General features: G+C 40.1%; 1 protein-coding gene across 2 annotated transcripts in view; it reads left to right on the top strand.

Moving 5' to 3' along the window:
* mxi1 (max interactor 1, dimerization protein) overlaps positions 1 to 16884 on the top strand; it is a 29893-nt gene extending 13009 nt beyond the window's left edge. For both annotated transcript variants that reach the window (XM_067497744.1, XM_067497745.1), the window contains exons 4-6: positions 10975 to 11089; positions 12125 to 12323; positions 12904 to 16884. In XM_067497744.1, the coding sequence (XP_067353845.1) occupies positions 10975 to 11089; positions 12125 to 12323; positions 12904 to 13067 (478 nt within the window). In that variant the 3' untranslated portion in view covers positions 13068 to 16884. The remainder of the gene's footprint in view (positions 1 to 10974; positions 11090 to 12124; positions 12324 to 12903) is intronic.
* Positions 16885 to 20428: the final 3544 nt, after the last annotated feature.

Genomic DNA, 20428 nt, shown 5'->3' with positions numbered 1-20428 from the left:
TATCAAGTGCTCCAAGTTGAGATTGATAGCTACTACCTGATAGGTCCCTAGTGAGAAGTCTGTTACAAGGACTGCCGATCTGTGCAGGTCTGTAGACATATCATCCCATTCCCACTGGCTTGCAGTCAGATGGATGAAGGCAGTGTAAAGTTAGAGGTCGCCAATCTTTTGCTTTGAATTCCTCCCCGCACAGATGTTCTACCATAACCACAGTGTCATGAAAAAGGGCAGTCAGCAGATTTAAGCCTGGGGTATCTAAGTAAGAGCTTGTGTTAAGTTTGATTTACTAAACTAGTAACATTTTCAGCAGAATCAGTTTGTTTGTTTTTCAGATTAATCAACTTCAGTCTGCACTGTGATATTCTGCAATGTTTAGCGCTTCCCACGCAATATGTTGTTTAACCTGTGCCCTTAATTATATAGTGCCAGGCTTGGTGATAAAACCACTGCAGGGCAAATGGATAACGCTGTGGTTACATGTTGCACCAGGATGAAATGCTCCTGTTTTCCTTTCTCCTTCCTAGAGCAGCTTTTCATCTTAGAAGCCGAGCTAATGAAATCTTTACCTAAAGGAGCAAGTGAGAGAGAAACAAAGGTAGAAACAGGGTAAAATAGAATGCTTGTTGAAGACACAAGACAGACTCAATTAGGCTAAATCTGACTATAGTGTTTATTTTTAGCTGTACAGCTGGGGAAAAGGGGAAACACCACTGTATTCTGACCAATCATAGAGCTAAGCTTTTGACCAATGAGAGCAGTGAGACAAGTCCCCACCCCTTTCTACCCTCAACAGCTACCCTACATCTTTACTCATCATCAAAGGATTCACCGAATGTCATTATTTGCTACTTCCGTGCTAAGAACTTAAGTCTAACCCCAGTGGAACGAACAATGTGCCAACCAGGTTAAGTGACTTAGCATAATAAGTCGTTGAGCCTTACCCAGGTGAGTTAGAATATGAACATGAGATACATCATGTATCTAGAAACACAGATGCAGACACACACACACACACACACACACACACACACACACACACACACACACACACACACACACACACACACACTGCGCATTAGAGGTTGAGGTAGAATATGTGGATTAGGCATACCCCCACCTTCTTTTGAATGCATTTAAACATGTTCACAGCTGCATAGAGGATGTGGTCTGACAAGGAAAGCCCCTCAAATGCAGACACACAGGACCCACTCTACTTTGGCTCCAATGCCAACATCTGGATGTGTCCTCCCAGGCTTGACCAGGGTGATTTTAGGAGTTAGATTATATTGTGTTTTAATCCAAAGATGCTACCCTTGCTCAAATAAGGTCAAAGCAGAAAATGATGGTTGTGGGTGGGTCAGTGACATTGAGTGGTGCTCAGCTAGGTGAGAAGGATGGGGAAAAATAAGAGTTAAACTCAGTTGATCTTGGGGTTTAAATACACCTTGCTTTGTATGGGGCTGTATAACATTAGACTGGTCTGTCAGTTTCCATGTTGACCTCTGTCCACCCATGCGGATCGGTATATAAATATGTATACTCATGTATGTAATATATATACAAGTATATGGGCTTGTATCATAACTTGCTTAACTTCCAGGTGATGAGATTATTATAAGTTGCATCGGAAGGCATTTTCCTCCGCTGTGTTTCACTAACCCCCCTCCCTTTCTCTCATACTGTTTGTATGGCCATCCTTTTTCTCTTCCAACCTCCGTGAGTGGAGCAGAGTAAAAGGCAGTGTGCACGTGCGGACTAATCCGTGTGTTAGTGATGGGTTTTCAGCCCCAGTCTCTTGGCCCTTCTGCACAGCCAGCACACCCCCACCCCCCAACCCCCACCCCTACTCATGGTCCCTCTCTACTCTAGTGGACTGTGTGTGAGTGTGCGTGTGTGTGTGTGTGTCTGTGTGGGTTTGAGCACATATTTATGTCTGTTGCTGCTTGAGGGAGGAAGTATGTGCAGTATTCTTTTATATCTTTCCTCTCAAACTCACATGTCTTTTCTCTACCTTGTATTTCTTTATCCCAGTCTGTCTTCCATTCCTCCACTGCGCTGTTGCTGTGCATTGTCATTGAGGCCCTGGTGGCGTAGCCCAGCTTCAGCAGGTTTAGTGTAATAACATCATTGGTCTGCTTACTAATCAACTGTGTTTCACTTTATTTACTACTTGTGGCCTTGATTGGTTGAGAAGTGTTGTAGTATAGGTTCCTGTGAGCCACATACTGGCATTTGATTGTCCCCAGTTTCCACTGTGGTTTCAGCCCTGAAGCCATATGCATTTTTACAGTGAGCTTTACTGCCACTGGAAATTATACTCGCTCTCTCTCTTCCACTGGCTGAATCTCTTTTTTGGGATTTAGGTCAACTGCCTAAATCTGCAGAAATATTAAGGTCCCATTCCCACCCACATTCAGCAATGGATTTCACCCCCTCTGCATTTCTTTTTTGTTTCCTGCCATCTAACCGGAATATTGGTAATCAGTCAGCAAAGTTCCCTAGGCATGCCAAGACTAATATAACAATTGTTTAAGCAGAAATTGTTTGCTGTAATTGTTGCAGACTAAGTGATGTAGACCAAAACTGTGCACCTATTATAAAAGCATGGCTCACAGATTGTGACCTTATAGTGACAGAAAATGCTGATTCATGAGTTTTTTTTTTAACTCTGTCACTGTTAATGAGACAGCAAGAGGCCGTGGAGCTGTGCAAACTGTCTGAATTTAAAAACACAGTGGTAGGTGACTTATGTAGACTTCTGTGGACTAGTTTCAGTTTTAGTCAGACTTTGTGCAGTGGTATTGCCCCTTGAAATGAGCTCTCCTCTGCCAGCGTTTCATTCGCTGATTATCTGCAGCCTTTTATTCTTTAGTAATAATAACAGTTAGAAACCCTGTTACATGTATAAAAGGCTAAAAATTGCTGTTCTCCAGGAAAAATCTACTTTGGGAAATTAGTTGTGAAGACTGGCACTGGGTGTTGCAGGAGAACTTGTGAGTGGAGGGGAAGGGTGCTGCAAGGTGTCACCGAAAATGAGGTCAGATGAGAGAGGGCTATGGAACACATGAAACTATATCAGCGTAGATGGTATTATCTCATACTTTAAATGTTTTAACATGATATATATCTTGAAAATGCGATACACCACCCAGCCCAAGGAGAATTTTTTTTATTCTTCCCACTCCTCACAGCTGTTTATTAAATTTAACAATTCAATATGACTTCGGACATTGTAGTTAAACCTTGATTAGGACATGTACAACAGGACATTATATTACAATCATTTGCTATTGCTAAGTGAAACTCCTGACAGACTGGTTCTTGTTTGTGCCCATGGCTAGTTTCTGGGCAGATTACATAGAAGACTACCCTTCCTCCCCCACTCTTTATATATCTCACCCTCTTTATATCACTCTGACTCTCTGCATCTATCCCATCTGTCCGTTTAATAAAGGAAATGAGGAAAGCATCAGTCTGTCAGGAAAAACAAGGTGAAAATCACTCACATTTTATTTGCGTGCATGCATGTGACAAACTAAAACATCAGCAGTGTATGCAATAGAACATACAACACTACAAACAATAGACAATATACAGCACTCACACATACTATTATTGCCTCAGCAATGGTGTCATTTAAATTATTAGGTCCCGTTCAGTTGGCACATTCCAGTACTTTATCCAGTGGGTACAACATGAGTTATACATCAAGTGCCATCCGTGTTCTAATGCTTAATCCATCTGTCAAATAATAAATCATTACATTTTCCACAAGAGAGGAGACTTGGATGACTATTTCATTCATCTGAATCCAGACCTATTCCACATATAAACTTTTGTCCCCATTTGCATTCATCATTTCCTGAAGCCACCATTTATAGCTCACATAATAAAGCTGTAGTTGGCAAAAATACATACAGTGGAACGCAGCTTAGCCACCGGGCTTGTAGATCTCTGATGACTGTTCCAGCAGTCTACCTAGTGAGTGGTAGTTTCCCCTATTAAAAAACCAATTCAGTCAGGTGCCCCTGTCTGTATGGGCAAACATGTGACCTTAGCTGCAGTCATGTGAGCGGCAGAGGGAGGGAGAAAATGATACTGACTCTTCCATGAAAGGCTGAATGAGAGAAAGACTTTAAAAGCAGAGAGTCCTAGAAGAGATATATTTAGCAGAAAATAGTACTGCTCTTTTTGTTAACACAGAAAGACAGTAAACAAAGGAGGTGAGGACACAGAGGGCCGTTGTGTTTCCTGTAGTTATAGTTTGGGTTTGTGTAACATAGATGCTAATATTTATGGGCTACAATACATAGGCCAAAGCACCTATCAGGTTTGTTTACACTTTATTCAACAAAAAATTAAGTCTAAAACAGCTACTATTCAATTTTCAGCATATTTGTTTTGCAAGATCATGGAAAGCCAATGTATAGTCTGCCATGCAAATGGAGCCCGGCCCCTCTCCATGTATATTACATGGTATTGTCTGCATAGTATGGATTAGTGTTCCACATGTTTCACTGTGTGTGATTGGGTTTTTATTTGCTGTGATCATCTCACACTGGCTATTTTTAACCCTGAAATAATGGATTTGGAATGCTTTGGAAAATAATGGTGAGAGCAAAGAAAGAAAAACATCTGTGCCTTTCTGTGTTTGATTTAATTGCTATCTACATAGTGAGATAATTTGCTGTTGATCTGATGTAGCGCTCGAAGGACATGGCTTAGTCTACTCTAAATGAAGCTTTGCATTACAAAACACTTTAATCACTCCAATAATCTTTAACATTGCTGTGCAATCAAGATTTGTGGGTGCCTTAAATGAGCCTTGACACTATACACAGGGGGTGGCAGATGAGGAACAATAGAACTCTTTCATAAAGTCAAGTTACTTTTTTCTTACAAAAAGCCTCTGTAATTTCCTTTTGCATATAATTTTAGGAGATTTACCACTGGGACAGTCATCAGTGATGTGTAATTAGCGTAATAACTGGTTAAGGGGTCAGATTTCCTCTCTCACTGTGCGTATTATAAGTAGGTCAGAAAGGGAGGGTTTTTGTGTGTTTGTTTAACTGACTTTCAGTAAGTGAAGTATTTGCCAAAGAGAAGTGTATTGACTGGTATCTGGCCTGGAAATCCTACGCTCCTGCTTTAAGAGCAGATACAGAAATTATGTCAGACATCTTAGATGGCCTGAGAAGTTATCTATTATTTACATATTCACAAGTTTGGAATCAAGGGCAGCCATATTTTAAGCTTCAACTGACAGTGTTGATCCAGAGGACTTTGAATGAAAAATAAGCAGAAACACAGGTTTTCCTGAAGGGTGAACAAGACACCTGTCTGTCTGTGACACTCTTTAGGCCCATGTGACAGTGTTAGTTATTTTATCCACACACAAAGAACACTTGCACACTAACTCTTTTTATTGGTCACAACCCTTCTCTTTGACTACTGACTGCCCAGACTCAACTGTCAGGCATAAGATTGGCACAGATGTATGTTTGACACATGAAATAACGAAGAAAGGCTTTAAGGTTGTTTAAATAACAGATCACAGTATTTTTCTATATAGAATGCTATTAGTTCACATAATCATCAAGTAATATCCTTCTATCGCGCTGTCAGAGCAAAATAATGTGCATTTTTCACATAAATAGCTGTAAAAGAAAATGAGCTTTTAGATGATTCATGCCCTGTTGAAGAAGGGAGAGGAAAGAGGAAATACTAGACAATCAAATGTTGATATCAACAAATAATCCAGAGGCTTGAAAACCAAATTATCTCAGTAAATACTTCAGAGACTTTGTTATGTGCCTCCTTAATAAATGTCGCAAATTGCTCATAATTGATCAAAAATGTACAGCTTGATTTGAGACATATAATGGTGTGAGTCTGGGAGGTCTGGCAATTTGTGTCGTCACTTCCAAAGTTTGATGTTTGATGTTGGCTGAAAAGGATTGTAAAATAATTCTGACTGAACTTGGACTTGGACTGTCACGCAAATTGATAAGACTGACGATGTGTTCTTAAAAAAATATAAACGTTGCCAGTGTTCGTGTCTGTCCACAGCTGTGCTTCAATTTCAGGTCCATGCTCACAATATATTCACACCTCCTTCTCACATCTTCATCCAGAGTCACTGGAATATTTTCAAGACATTCAGCGATGGTTGCTCTTGCCATCTTGCCATTTGAATTACAGCTTGTTGTATCCACACACAAACTCTTCAGACTTTTCTCACGTCACACTGACAAACATATAAAGGGTGTTTGTCTGTCAGTGTGCGTCTGATACTGACTTGTACTACACTGATATTAGGTAGCCGTGTGTGTGTGTGTGTGTGCGCAATGTGATCTGTGCTGCTTAGTGCCATCTGCATCTTTGTGTATGGTTGGTGCAAGGATGTGGTATGTTGTAGTTGACTGTGCTGATGAGAGATGTACATAAAATGTGTGTAGATTCTGTAAGAGTGGGTGCAGTGGGTACCCCTCCCAAACACTTCTGACATGCTTCTTTAAAAATGACTTGGCTTCAATCACATTGCAGGCAGTTTTATGCATTTCAGTAAGTGAGACAGCCATAGAGAAATGCAGAGCATTGAATACTTTAAATAAATATTTTTTATTAACAATTATTAGTTTTGTTGTTTAGTAAGTTGTTATTCTAATTTGCAATCAGTTGAATTTAGCCACAGTGTACAAGTAATTCATGTAGATCCAGATTGAGAGAGGAGGGTGGGTAAGGAGGAAAGGTGTGGTGCAGTGACCCGGGGCTGGCTGGCTGCTCACTGACATGTCAAAGCCAAAAGGCAGAGCTGCCTGCCTGCGTACCCATCTGGGGCCCATCAGGAACACAAGCCACAGAGAAATACACAGACACACTAACATAAAAGAGACACACATGCATAAACATGCGCTGGTAGAGTGGAAGTGCCCCATTATCTCATGAGGAAAGGGAAGACCGGCTGTGTCTGTGGTGAGTCCTGCCTTGCAATACACCATGGATGCTTCTACAGTATAATGTGTGAGTGTAGTGAAGGATTTTGGACATGATGTGCTTCAGTGAATCACCTGTAGAGGCCCGTTTGTGGCAGTATCTATGGTGAACTGTGGGTAGATGTACTGCTCATTTGAATGGAATAGATAACATTCAATATACAGTACAAACAAATGAAGTACTGTAATGAAGTATTCGAATTTTTCAACACTGAAAATGTGCTATACATTTGTGTACACAAGTGCAGTATTTTGTATGTAAATTACAACATTGCAACATTAATTTCTCCAATATATTAATTTTTAAAAATCTATTTATTAAATACATTTTATGCTTTGTGGTCATTTTTGAGCCAAGCCACAATTAATTGACAATTAATTGTATAGGAGATTCATTGAAGTAACAAACCATCTCTATCTAGTAAAGACTAACAGCTCTTGCCTGTGAAGCTTTTTTTTTAATAAATGATTTTACAAGCTTTGAATGTTTACTGTGTTTGTGTTCCAGGTAACTCCAATGAACTTGTAAGAGTTCAGCAACAGCTTTAGATGTGGGTTCTTTTGAAAAGCAAGTTAGATTATAAATCGATTTGTATTGAGCCTCAAGTCCACAAAAGCTCACCGCCTCCCTGCAAGAGAGAGTGGGTTTTCAAAAGACGTTGTTTGCTAAGCTATGCCCGCAAGGCAGCAAGTAAAAGACACAACAAAAACAAAATGAAGCAGGCTATTATATTCACTTACATTCCCAGAATTCTCCCTCGGCCAAATACAGGGAAAAACAGAGCTTTTCTGTCTGTGTAGTCCAATTGTCACTGAGGGATTTGATTCCCCTGCTGTGCGTGACAGTTTGGAGCACAGGTCCTGGTAACAACTGGCCACGTGTTATATAATCTTGGATGTCTGTGGTCATACAGTACTGTACACTATTCAGGTTTTCTGTGATTTTTGTCAGGGCTTACTTTTTTTGGGATTTTGTTTGTTACATTTAACGTCTTTACATCTTAACTTGTGTGTAAGCAACAAAATAATGTTTTCATTTATTCTTTTATGCACCTTAACCTTAACTTGATAATTTGAATACAGTGCAGCCAATTTATAGCTTAGAGAGTGACTAAAAGTCCCATATATTCAGCTGAACACTTTGCTCTAAAAACACTCCTGCTAGTGACCCTTCCTCTCAGGAGAGCAGTTTAACTCATGTTGAGAGAGATGGCACATTAGACACACCATTAGCACCCCTGTGTCAGATCTTTTAACCAGTTCTTAACCACAACAGCTGAAGACATGAAGTTATGAGGCTGCACTGTAAATCCATAGCTGTTTATGTAACTAGCACCAGTCTTTTCTAAGAACTAAAGGAAGGGTAGGCACCGTTGCTAGTTGCAGTGTTACACGGCAACAAGAGGGCGGAGGCAAAGAGAGATTGCGGCCACGGAACGTAGGTATTTATGGTCACAAGCTGCCACTTATATTGTAAGCTTCAAATGGCTTAATCCCTTTGGTTGGGGGTCTACATGATAAACAAGCTTTTTCATGGGTTAGGTACCTATATCTGTAGGAATCACCAGTAGCTCCTAGCTCATGCCAATTAACCCCTCAGTGAGATTAGCAGTGCTGGTAGTACACACTAACATTAGAAAACTGTCTGTACCTTTAAGATAAATTTTCTCCTTGAGTGATTTCACAAATACGGCTGAGAAATATTGCTTCAGTTTGAGTTTCCGTTTGACTTTCCATCTTCAGACAATCTAATTTGATGGCCATGAGTTACAAAATAGTACAAACTGTTCTTTCTTTGCTCCCTCTAATGCTGTTTGGAGCTTCGTTGCCTTCTGTGGTTATCGGAGTGTTCTACAGTAGTGCACGTCATGCACTGAGAGATTAGGACAAATGCCATGGAGGCGTCTCACACGTCTGTCTATCAATAAGAGGCAGAGTGAGGGTGTTTAAATGCTACCAACTAGTAATGTGTTGCTATAAGAGAAGCCCATACAGTACAGTAGGTAGCTGTGACAACGACAGAGCCAGGACAAAAAGTGCTGAAATAAGTGGTAGCATGGCAGACTCATCATCATCCTCATAATCATCATTATCATATGGTTGCAGAAAGGTGTTTGTAGTTTCACGCTGACTCGTCAATAGTGGTGATTCAGCAGCCACTTCAGGCTGCACTCACTAATAGAAGTGTTTTAAGAACCATAATGGTATCCTTCAGTCATGGCCAGTGTGGCGGTCCTCTGTGGTGCACTGTGTGCAGTCAGCGTGCCCCTGCTTCCTCTGTACATTTATCATGTCAATGGTTTGGGAAGCAAGATAGGAATGTTATAAGTGGTGGTGATCCGAAGTTATCTCCTGACATCTTGTTTAGATCTGGATAGGAGTGGAGCAGAAGATCGTGGTCTCTAGGGTCTGGAGCTTGTTAACTTGACAACTGACAGACCAGAGAGACAGACACACAGACAGACATGCAGGACCATTGATGACCAGGGTCAACCTGAGCAGTCCAGGCCCCTGTCTTGGGAAATGTTTGTACTGGACTGTATGTGGTTATTATTACATGCAATGCGAAATTATGCTTCTGTCTTTTCAGCTACAGTTGCAAAATGAATAATTTAGTCTCAGAATGTGTGAACTGCTCTATGACCTGCTTAATTTTATAATCAGTTTATAGAAAAAATATAATGTAAAATACACTTACAGTGATGTTTTCACATAAAGAAGTATTAGCATATTTACATTTACTATGTTAAACAAAATAGGAAAAATTTTCTTTTATTTGACATCTCCATGGTGTGTGTGTGTGAGTGATGTGTGTCTGTTTCGGGACTTTCAAGCATTGGAGAAAAGCACAAAGAGATTTCACAGATACAGAGCAAAGGTGGGCCCTGCTCTGCACCATGAATAGAACTAATTGCACACGTATGATGTGAGCCGAACTGATTGTCATGGACACTTCCTGACTCAAAATGTACCGTGTGTGTGTCTTGTAAATCCAGTTCAAGTACAGACTGACTCATGGCACCTCTTCGTTCACTCCCCAAACATTCCTCACTCACATACTTGTAAACATAAACTGTACTGATGTCATGGCTCGCTTTTTTTCTTGTGTTCTTATCAGCACCATCCATGCATAGCCTAACCTCCTCTCCACACACACAGACAGATATACTTAAGCCAGCACTCACATGTCTCCACCAGTCTTAAAGCAGCAGAGCATAGCAGAGAGGAGTCCAGTCATCTAGGCCCTTGGGCTTGTATCCTCTGGACTCACCCAGAGAAAATATCTGAGGCAGTGTCGCTCGACTGAGTCCACTGACTCCTAATGTCTCACCATCATTCCCTTCAGGCTAGCTAAAAGGGCAGCTCCTGCTAATGGAGCGCTGATTGTGTTATAGCCACAATTATCTCTTTTTACCTCTCAACTCGGGGCCATTAGCAGAATGGATAGTTCTGAGGGCCTGTCTCCAGTCACAGAATAAGGGACTGTCAGTGTGATGGAGTGTACTAGCCAAGAGGAGTCCAGGAAATGCCATTACACCCCCCCCCAATATGAAAGTTGTTGTTTGTAATGTAGATGAGGAGCGTAACTAAAAAAAAAAAAAAACATTATAATGTATTATCTGCAGGCATACAGGGGGCATGACTCATATGTAACCAGCCCTGAACTATAAGCTGGGGATTTGAAACACGTAAGACAAGTTTGTAGCTAGTGGATTTTCAGAAAGTGTGAATAGGTGTGTGTTAATGAGCCTATTTCCTAACACTGCTAGCATTTGGGTTTCTGCAGCAGTTTTAAAGGGCTCTTCATCATTTGATGTATATTCAGGCTAAACGGTGTCTGTCTGAACACCTTTGCTTTTGAGCAAGACACTTCGTAACTAAAGTGCAAAACATATTTTGCAGTGCAGGCCTTAGCATTACCCCACTGGTACTTATCTGATGATTTTGTTTCTCTTCTTGTTTCTGTTTTTGGGTGCAGACGAGCTCATCTGCGACTGTGTCTGGAGCGGTTGAAGGCGCTCATACCCCTGGGACCTGACTGCAACCGCCACACCACCCTGGGCCTGCTCAACAAAGCCAAAGCACACATAAAGGTAACAGTGGCAGCAAAACTAAAGCAGTTCCATCAACCACAGTGTGAAAAAAAGGAAGGAGTTATGAGGCAGAGAACAAAGTAAACATCAGCATTGGCATGAAAAATACATGTGATTCCCAAGAAAAAAATTATGATGACACATAGGCAGTAACTCATAGTGAATAAAATGCAAAGGCTGCAATTTCCTCAAGTTTTGTAAAATGTTCATTATACTCTTAAGTGTAGTTTTTAATGCAGGTACATAAATAATTAAATTCATCCAAATGTCCTGAAAATAATTTTTGCTTAGATGTAAATATATTGCATTATGGGCAAAAACCTCATCCAGATTTTAACTAGTATGCATCGACTCACTGGCGATCATTTTTCTGCATGATAATCCAATTTTGAGGAGCATATAACACGTTAAGACATCCTGCTTCATGCCTTCCCATCCACTTTGAAAAGAGGCATGTGATTGCCTGAGACTAAGAGGTCTACATGTGAAAAGCTCAGCTCAAGGTAGCGTGCGAGGGAAAAGCATAAAGCTGAAATTGTTCTTGTGCACACCACCCCCTCCCCCCCCCTCTAATCCCCATTACTACTTTACCTACTCTGCACTACTGCTGCTTTCAACTTTAGTCTCTCTGTCGCTTATTGATGGCCTATTGTTATGGTCAAGTAGCTGGGAGTTATGCTCATCTGCCTTATGTCATGGCAACCATGACATAACGCACAACAAGTTTAGTTGGCTGATTGCTAAAACAGTTGCTGGGGAGTGGTTGTTTGTACTGGTGTGTTTCTGTTGTAACAGCTTTTTGATATGCAAGGAATTTGCTACTAACATCATCTTTCACCTAAGTATCTCAGCCAGGTCATTAAAGTTGTTCTTCCAGCTTTTCTTCTGTGTCCATGCCCTCTGTCTGTGCATGTGTCTCTGCACCCATCCTCTATATATTTGTCTCATTTTTGTCTGGCTTTACCACAGAACCTTGGTCCCAGGTATAAATGGTCAATCTTATCACTGTCTCCCTTTTCTCTCTTACGTGATTAGAAACTTGAAGAGGCAGAGAGGAAGAGCCAGTACCAGCTGGAGTCTCTGGAGCGCGAGCAGAGGCACCTTCAGCGGCAGCTGGAGCTGCTGAGGGGAGGCAGCGGTGCTGTAGCTCAAAGCAATCTGGGGGAGGGGGAGAGGATACGCATGGACAGCGTGGGCTCCACCCTCTGCTCCGATCGTTCAGACTCTGACCAAGGTGAGTTGGTCCAGTCTCGTAAAGCAAGATTTGGATTCACATAGCAACTGCAAGATAATCAAAACTTTCAGGTGCTCTAGTTGTACAACACCGGGTTTGTAGTGGTCAGAGCCTCCCTGTAGACTGTATTTTCAGTGAAAAATGCCAAAATTATTCAACCACTGATAAGTGATACATATTAATCTACATGGACTATTATGATACAGTAATATGAATAATGTCATAGAATTAAGTTGTCAAAGTGTTTGACCATTAAACAACATATTGTATAATTAATCATTGAGCATAAAGCCTGCATGTCTGTCCAATGAATTTAATTTTGTAAAATTTGTGATTTTATTGTTGTCAGCAAATACTGTGAAGAGGCCAAACGAATGACAAATCTTTTGGACATCTCTATGTTTAGGAACAGCAAAATAGCAACACATGACACAGACAGGGATTAGACAAAAACTTGGTATATTCCCGCAATTCCTTAAATATATATTGCAAAACATTGAATATCCTTACGTAATCTATTTCTGCTTTTTTTTTTCTCTGTTCATCCTCTCTCCATCCAACTCTCAATCACTGTCTACAGAGGAGATTGAGGTGGATGTGGAAAGCACAGAGTTCTCCCATGGAGAGCTGGACAGTGTGAGCACGGCCAGCACCAGCGACTTGGACGACCACAGCAGCCTGCAGAGCATGGCCAGTGATGAGGGCTACTCCTCCTGCAGTGTCAAACTTGCCTTTTCCTCTTAGAGCCCCACACCGCCAGTACCATTACCACCGCCACCACCTCTTGCCATACCAGCCGGCCCTCCCATCTGTTTCTCCACTCAGCCATGCCTGCACACATAGACCAAGTCACCCCAGACAGTGGCCACACCCTCAGCAAACCATTGCTCCTGCCTTTCCGAGAACCACCTCCCTTCCTGCTCCTGGCGTTTTAGTTGGCTGCCCCCTCCTCATCTTGCGCTACTGACCCCACTGTTGGAGGAGCTCTGATTAAAGAGCTACCTCGCCTCTGAACTTTGAGCCGCCCCGACCAACACTGACACCAGGGACCCAAACACAGTGATGCGAGACTGCTAATTGGTTTTAACCTTCTATTTAAGGAGAACTTGTGTAATATAAAAGTTAAACACCCAATCCACAATGAATGATTTTACCTCTTTTTATTTTCTCACACATTTTTTATTCTTTTTAAAGATTCACACCCCCTGCTTTGTTACTAAATGCACTTAAAATCCATATAATGTTAAAATAATTTCTTTGTCTTTTATGCTCGTGTGTTTAGCTGATCCTGTGTGTCCCAGTGCTCTGGTGTCAGGTCTGGATAAACGGGCGCAAATATAATCTGGACTTTATTGAACACTGTGGGTGAACTTTGCCATATCAACACAGCGTGGCCCTGAGAAACGTCCCTCTAGCCCCGAATTTAATGCTTGTCTCGTTTTTTGGTTTTTTTTTTTCATTACCTCTGCTGCTCAACACCGCAGAAGCTCGAATTGGTGCTATTGTGAAACAAAGCAAGGGGGAGGCTGATCACACCCATCACCAATGAGCTTTTAAAGCAAACACAGCGAGATCTCTGCCGAGATTGTTTCCAACCAAGTACGGAGGAAAACAACCACAAAAAAAAAATGGAAGAAGAGAGAAACATTCCTGATGAACGTGGGTGCTCTGTGCTTTTTTTCAAAGAGTGGAAATTGTATCTTGTGTGTTTTATTTTGGTTTCTTTCCCCTCAACAAGCAGCTACAACAAGCTATCCTGCACTTGCCTACTTTAGAGCTGTCCATAGAAACAGCACAAACCACGAAGTAAAGAAAAACATTTAAAAACACAACAGCAACAAGAAAAAGTTGAAACTACAAACTTTGTAATAGATGTCCATCCTCTTTCCAGCAGTAACAAGCAATAACTTGTAGTCGTTTTTGTCTCGTCAGTTTGAAACCCTTCCCGTTTTTGTTTTCCCTCTTCTCCCTAAAGACGCGTGTGTGGCCTTCCAAAAAAGCTAATTTCTTGTTTTTCTTTTGTACATACAAATAAATTAAATATTAAAAAGGAGTTTTTAAAAAAAGCTAGAGCTCCTGGGTAGAACTATTGCCTCTGTTGCTGTTTGACCTGTGTTTCTTGTGCATTATAAGTTCAGTTTTTGAAAGATTTTGTCTTTTTCAAAGTGGCAGCAAATGTGGCATGGACACTGTTTTCCTTTGTTCAGTTTTGCTGGCAGAAACTTTTGAAATGTACTGTTGCTGCCCTAAGCAGTAAAAATGAAACAGAACAACTTCAGAAAAAAGCTACTCAGTAGGTCTTCAGTTGGAGAGTGCTGAGTTTGTGTGATGCTCTTTTTTTTTTTTTGTTAGAGATTGTTTTTATTGGTTTATTATGTTTATGAGTGTTCATGTATGTGGCATTCCACTGGTGGCCAGGTAATCTATGGAGGAAACGTCTGTGGGCAATGTGGAGAGAAGAAAACAGGTTGTACAATTTCTTTGTTGGCCATCTCAACTCCACTGGCATTAAGAACTGCACTTCAACCACAGTTCTAATTCCTTTTTTTTTTTCTCAATCACTTAAAGCTGTCATACTTCATTTTTTATGTGAATAAGAAAAAAAAAACACGGCCACCCTTTTGAATATTTATTTCCCAATCCCTTATAGAACAATGAGAAAAAAGTTAACTTATTTTTGGCTCTACATTACTTTACTCCAGCTTTCGATGCTTCATCCTCATTCCTTATGTTAAGAACTGTCTATTTTATGGGTTATTGTTTTGTTTTGTTTTTGGTGGGACGGGTGGGATGGGATATGAAAATGTAGCCATTTTGTTTTTCTGATATTTTATTCAATGGACACTTGAAATGTAATTGGCCCCTAAGCTGCTCCTAGTGCTGAGCCTCGCCTGTTTAGAGTCACCAGCCTTGTCCAGAGCTTGCTATCCCACTTCCTACTTCCTGCTATAGGCTGATAAACAAAATGGTTGAAGTTCCACACCCAGCCTGCTGCTAGAAGCCTCGCCAGTTGGTTTTGGATCTGTGCTGTGGGTTGGGGGGTTATCTGCACAAGGCTTATTCTTAGCCAAGACTTTACTGGCAAAGATTGAGCCGGCTACTACACAATAAAGGGGGTCTAAAACTCCACTTTCCTCTATTAAGGGGATTGTAGTCTCTATTAGACTTCTGTTTTAGTTGACAAAACGTGTCTTACATTTATAAGGCATTCGACTGACGATTTAGAGACAAAAACAACAGAACAAATCCTTTAGATTTTCTGAAGGACATAATTAAGGTGTAGAGTTTGACATGTAAGCTCTCCTTAGAGCTGCGTTGAGGTTGTTGGACTTGGCACTGAATAAGAAAGACACCACTTTTGGTGCTCAATTATTTAAAAAATGAAATGCCAAAACCACCTCAGAACACCTCAGTGTCCTCTCTGTCTATCTCTCTCTCTCTTTCTGAGGGACAGTTTACATTAATTCTGCCCCTGTTTTAAGTTATTAACCTTCATCTTCTCTTTTTTTCTTCTCTATGAGTTGATTTTATGATCCTGCACTGCTGGCAGGAAACAATCCTGTGTTTGACGACAAATGTATTTCACATCATCGCGCAGACCTGGATCAGACACGTTTTAACCTGCTCAGACTAAAGAACATTTTTACAACATTGGGACTATGGTAGTGTACGGTCTGTAATTTACAACAAAAAACGTGTGAAAACTCTGGCACAGACATTGTATTGTCTCTTGTGGCAAACTACTCTGACCTTGTATTGCTAAATGGGATAAAACAAATCATTTAAGAACCGATTTGACTGAAGCCAGGTCTGTCCTCTCTCATGTGAGTCTTCAGAGTGTGTTTGTGTGTGTTTGTGTGTTTGTGCATTTGCTCAATGTTCTTACTAAGGCTGAGCTTTAGAACTGCACCTGGTCCACAGCTAGTCTGTACTGATCTCATTTTGGCTGATTCCCCTCCTGTTACTCAGTAAATATCAGTTTTCTGGTCAGTATTTGTCATTAAAAGACAATCTGGTATAAGATGTAATAACTGGGAGGGAAGGCTCTGTCACATGAGCTGCAGCTATAATTTTGTGTTGACTGCTAGGAGCTCAGTACAGACTGCTCTAGGATTGGTCCAGTATAGTTGAAGATATCTGGCTATGCTGCAGACTCAAAACAATAGCATATCTTCATAAGCTGGTGATCACAAAGCTATATTTTTACCTCTGTTTGGGTTTAGAAACACAGTCTTTGCGGTAATTAAGGTTGGGGTTCAACTTTCCACGAGTTGAGTTCCAGTTTTGCAGCTTGGCCAGAAGTGTGTAGGCCCAGCTTAGTGGAAAGTTCCAGTGTCTTTGGTCCACTCTTCATTCTGGTGTAAGTCTCAGGAGGTTGACTTTGAGCAACCGGGTACATGAGGGTATGTTAGCCCAACTAACGAACAGTCCCATGTAGGGAGTCGTCCTGTTGTTCTGAACCTGTGGCCATCCTTTGTGAAACATGCACTCTGATGATTCTAGCTCTGTAAGTTGAAGATGCAATACTTACAATAAAAACACCAAGATTTTCAAACCTGAATGACTAAACCGGCCTGTTTATACCATAAAATACATCCATCCTAAACATGCTGTAGGCCATTGACTCACACTGACATACACTATCTATAACAACTGTTCTTACTACTCTTGTTTTATCTTGTATTCACATTCTTCCCCTCAACTATAGAATTACATGAAAAACATTTCAAACCAGACATTTCTCTGCACAGTTCATCTCAATGTCTCTTCATTTGGCAAGAACCTTTTACTCATTAATGTAATATTAATTAGTGGTTTCCAAACTAGAAGTCTGGACCCTTTTGATGGTTCACAGGGGACACGAGATTAATGTGAAGGGGGAGAGGATGATTAAAGCCATGGTTAAAAACAAAACACTCCTAGGTTAATTTTTTTTTCCAATGGAAAACTTGGTTTATCTCTTTAGGCTTGTAATAATTACTGAAATTATCCCATACACTATGCAATATTAAATCCGCTGGAAATGCTCACATCTTCTAGACAAGTGCAATTTGTGATAAGGGATGACAAGTAACACAAAAATCCAAAACAGGAACCACTATAGAACATGTACTTTTCTTGCATAATGACCACAGAATTTTTTATGAATTTATAGGTCTATAGGTAACCGAAAACAATTTGCAGTAGTTTATCTTTTCAATGTAGCAACAGTTTACAATTATCAATAGTGTCACTTGAGGTAAAAGGTGTACAGATGCTTCCTGAGGCTATATTTAAAAAAAAAAAAAAACATTTTTAGTTCTCAACCACTGCTCTGTTACTAATATTTATCAGCCAGTAGCACCTAACTGCATAAATACTCCAACTGTCATTGCATCACCAAACATTTTTATTAAATTGATCATGTTGACTACTTTGGCACAGAAACGCACAGTTTTCAGTGAAAGACTGACACCTAGAGGGCACAACCAACCAGGGCTTTCTGTAAATCGGCCTGTTAGCAACAGCTGAATGTTCTGCTCCTTTATTGAGTACTTAGTACTCTATAGGAATATCAGTGGTACATATTGAGGATGCACATGATATAAATAAAACCATATCTGGCAATTCATCTTCATCACCATGTAAGTACAAAGTTAGAAGCAATGAGAAACAATTACTATAGAGCAGAGCTGGAAAGCAACTTCAGTACAATTTAGAGAGACTTGTACTTTAGTTGAATAATGTACTGTTTCTTCATGGAAAAATAAAATTTTTACGAACCCAATTCAAATAAAGTTGGTAAGATGTGAAAAATAAATACAGAATGCAAAATCTCATCAACCCACATTTTATTCACAATAGAACATAAACAACATATCAGTTGTTGAAATTGAGATATTTTACCAGAGTAGTACAAAGTACCAAAGTACATTTCCGCCAATCAAAACAAATGGAGGAACATTTGAATACTAATTAGGTTAATTGGCAACAGGTCAGTAACATGACTGAGTATAAAAGGAGCATTTTAGAGAGGCAGAGACTATCGAATGTAAAGATGGGCAGAGGTTCACCAATCTGAGACAAACTGCACCAAAACATTGTGGAATGAGTTCAGAAAAATGTTCCTTAATGTAAAACTGTGAAGACTTTGAAGATCCCACCATCTACAGTAATAATATCACCAAAAGATTCAGAGAATCGGGAGGAATCTCTGTGTACAAGGGACAAGGCAGAGGGTCAAAACTGGATGCATTTGATCTTTGGGCCCTCAGGTGGCACTGGATTAAAAACAGGCATGATTCGCTGCTGGACTCAGGAACACTTCCAGAAATCACTGTCTGTGATCACATTTTGCTGTGCAATCCACAAATATAAGTTAAAGCAAAGAAGAAGCCATATGTGAACAAGATCCATAAAAGCGGTCATGTTCTCTGGGCCAAAGCTCATTTAAAATGGTCTGAGGCGAAATGGAAAACTGTTCTGTTCTCAGATTAGTCAAAATTTGAGGTTCTTTTTAGAAACCATGAACGTCGTGCCCTGCAGACTAAAGAGCAGAGGGACCATCCAGCTTGTTATCAGCAGACAGTTCAAACGTTTGCATCTCTGATGGTATTGTTCTACATTAGTGCCTATTGTGTGAGCAGCTTGCACATCTGGAAAGACACCATCAATGCTGAAAAGTACATAGAGGTTTCAGAGCAACATATGCTCCCATCCAGAAAACGTCTCTTTCGGAGAAGGACTTACATAGTTCGACAACACAATGCTAAACCATATACTGCATCCATCACAACAGCATGGCTTCACAGGAGAAGAGTCCAGGTGCTGAACTGGTCTGCCTGCCGTTTAGACCTTTTACCAATACATTTGGCACGTCTGTTGAGCAGCTAGAATCCTGCATCAGACAAGAATGGGACAAAATTCCTCTCCTCTTGCAACTGGTCTCCTCACTTCCCAGATGTTTACAGACAGTTGTTAAAAGAAGACAATGGTAAACATAACCCTGTTCCGATTTTTTTGTTTCTGCCATCAAATTCAAAATGAGCTAATATTTTCCATGAAATGGTAAAATGTCTTAGTTTCAACATCTGATATGTTGTTTATGGTCTACTGTGAATAAGATATGGGTTGATGAGATTCAAATATCATGGCATTCTATTTTATTTATGTTTTACACATTGTCCCAGCTTTTTTGAATTGGTGTTGTACTTCATCTTTAAAGCTTTAGTTGTTTTCAAGATTCTTAATACAAAAGTAATAAATTATGATGTGTTATTATGGATTAACTACCTGTTAGTAAATAAAATGGTTATCAGCTTCACTGTTAACAGGTGCAACAATGCTTTCAGTGCTTACACATGTGGATGGAGCAGTAATGCAATATATATCATTCAGCATAATAAATACTTTTACTCTTCATAATAAGTATATTTTGATTATAATACTGTTACTTAAGACCTGAGCATTTTAGATTCCACACAAACATTTCTTTATGAGACTGGTAAATGTCATCAATATTTCAGTGTGGGTTTAGGTTTTTTTTCAGTAACTGAATCATATTGATGCATGAAGATTAATCACTTTTTATAGAGTACTTGTACTTTTACATTTTAGAGCATGTACTTAGCAATCAACTTGAGTAAATAATTTGAAGAGATAATTCTGTCCGAATGGAGTACTTTTTAGGTAAGTACTTGCACTTTATTATGTACTCATTTTATCGTGTCTGTGTATCTCTGCCACCTTTACTGTACTGCAATTCAGCTGTTCTAATTTACTAAACCAAAACATAATAAAAATAATATCATTCCAGGTTGACGTCACTGCCTGCAAAACAAGAGACAGTTATATGACACAGCGCAAACCACTAGGAGGCCTTAGAGGCCTGTACATAATCAATATACTGAGTTTTGAGCTCCCACTGCCTGTTACATCATCACTCACTGACTGTATTTTATCAGGACACTAACAGGAAGCCTGTGGCCACGTTCACACTGCAGATGACATAGTGGCACAGACAAAGATTTCATGTTCCTTTCATTTAACCAATTTATTTGGTTACATAAACAGTGTGAAACGGACACTCATCACATTAAATTTCATATTTGCAATTGTAGTTTGAG

Source organism: Channa argus, chromosome 3 (genome assembly GCF_033026475.1).
Source record: "Channa argus isolate prfri chromosome 3, Channa argus male v1.0, whole genome shotgun sequence".
Taxonomy (NCBI): domain Eukaryota; kingdom Metazoa; phylum Chordata; class Actinopteri; order Anabantiformes; family Channidae; genus Channa; species Channa argus.
This window is presented reverse-complemented; position numbering and strand designations above follow the sequence as displayed.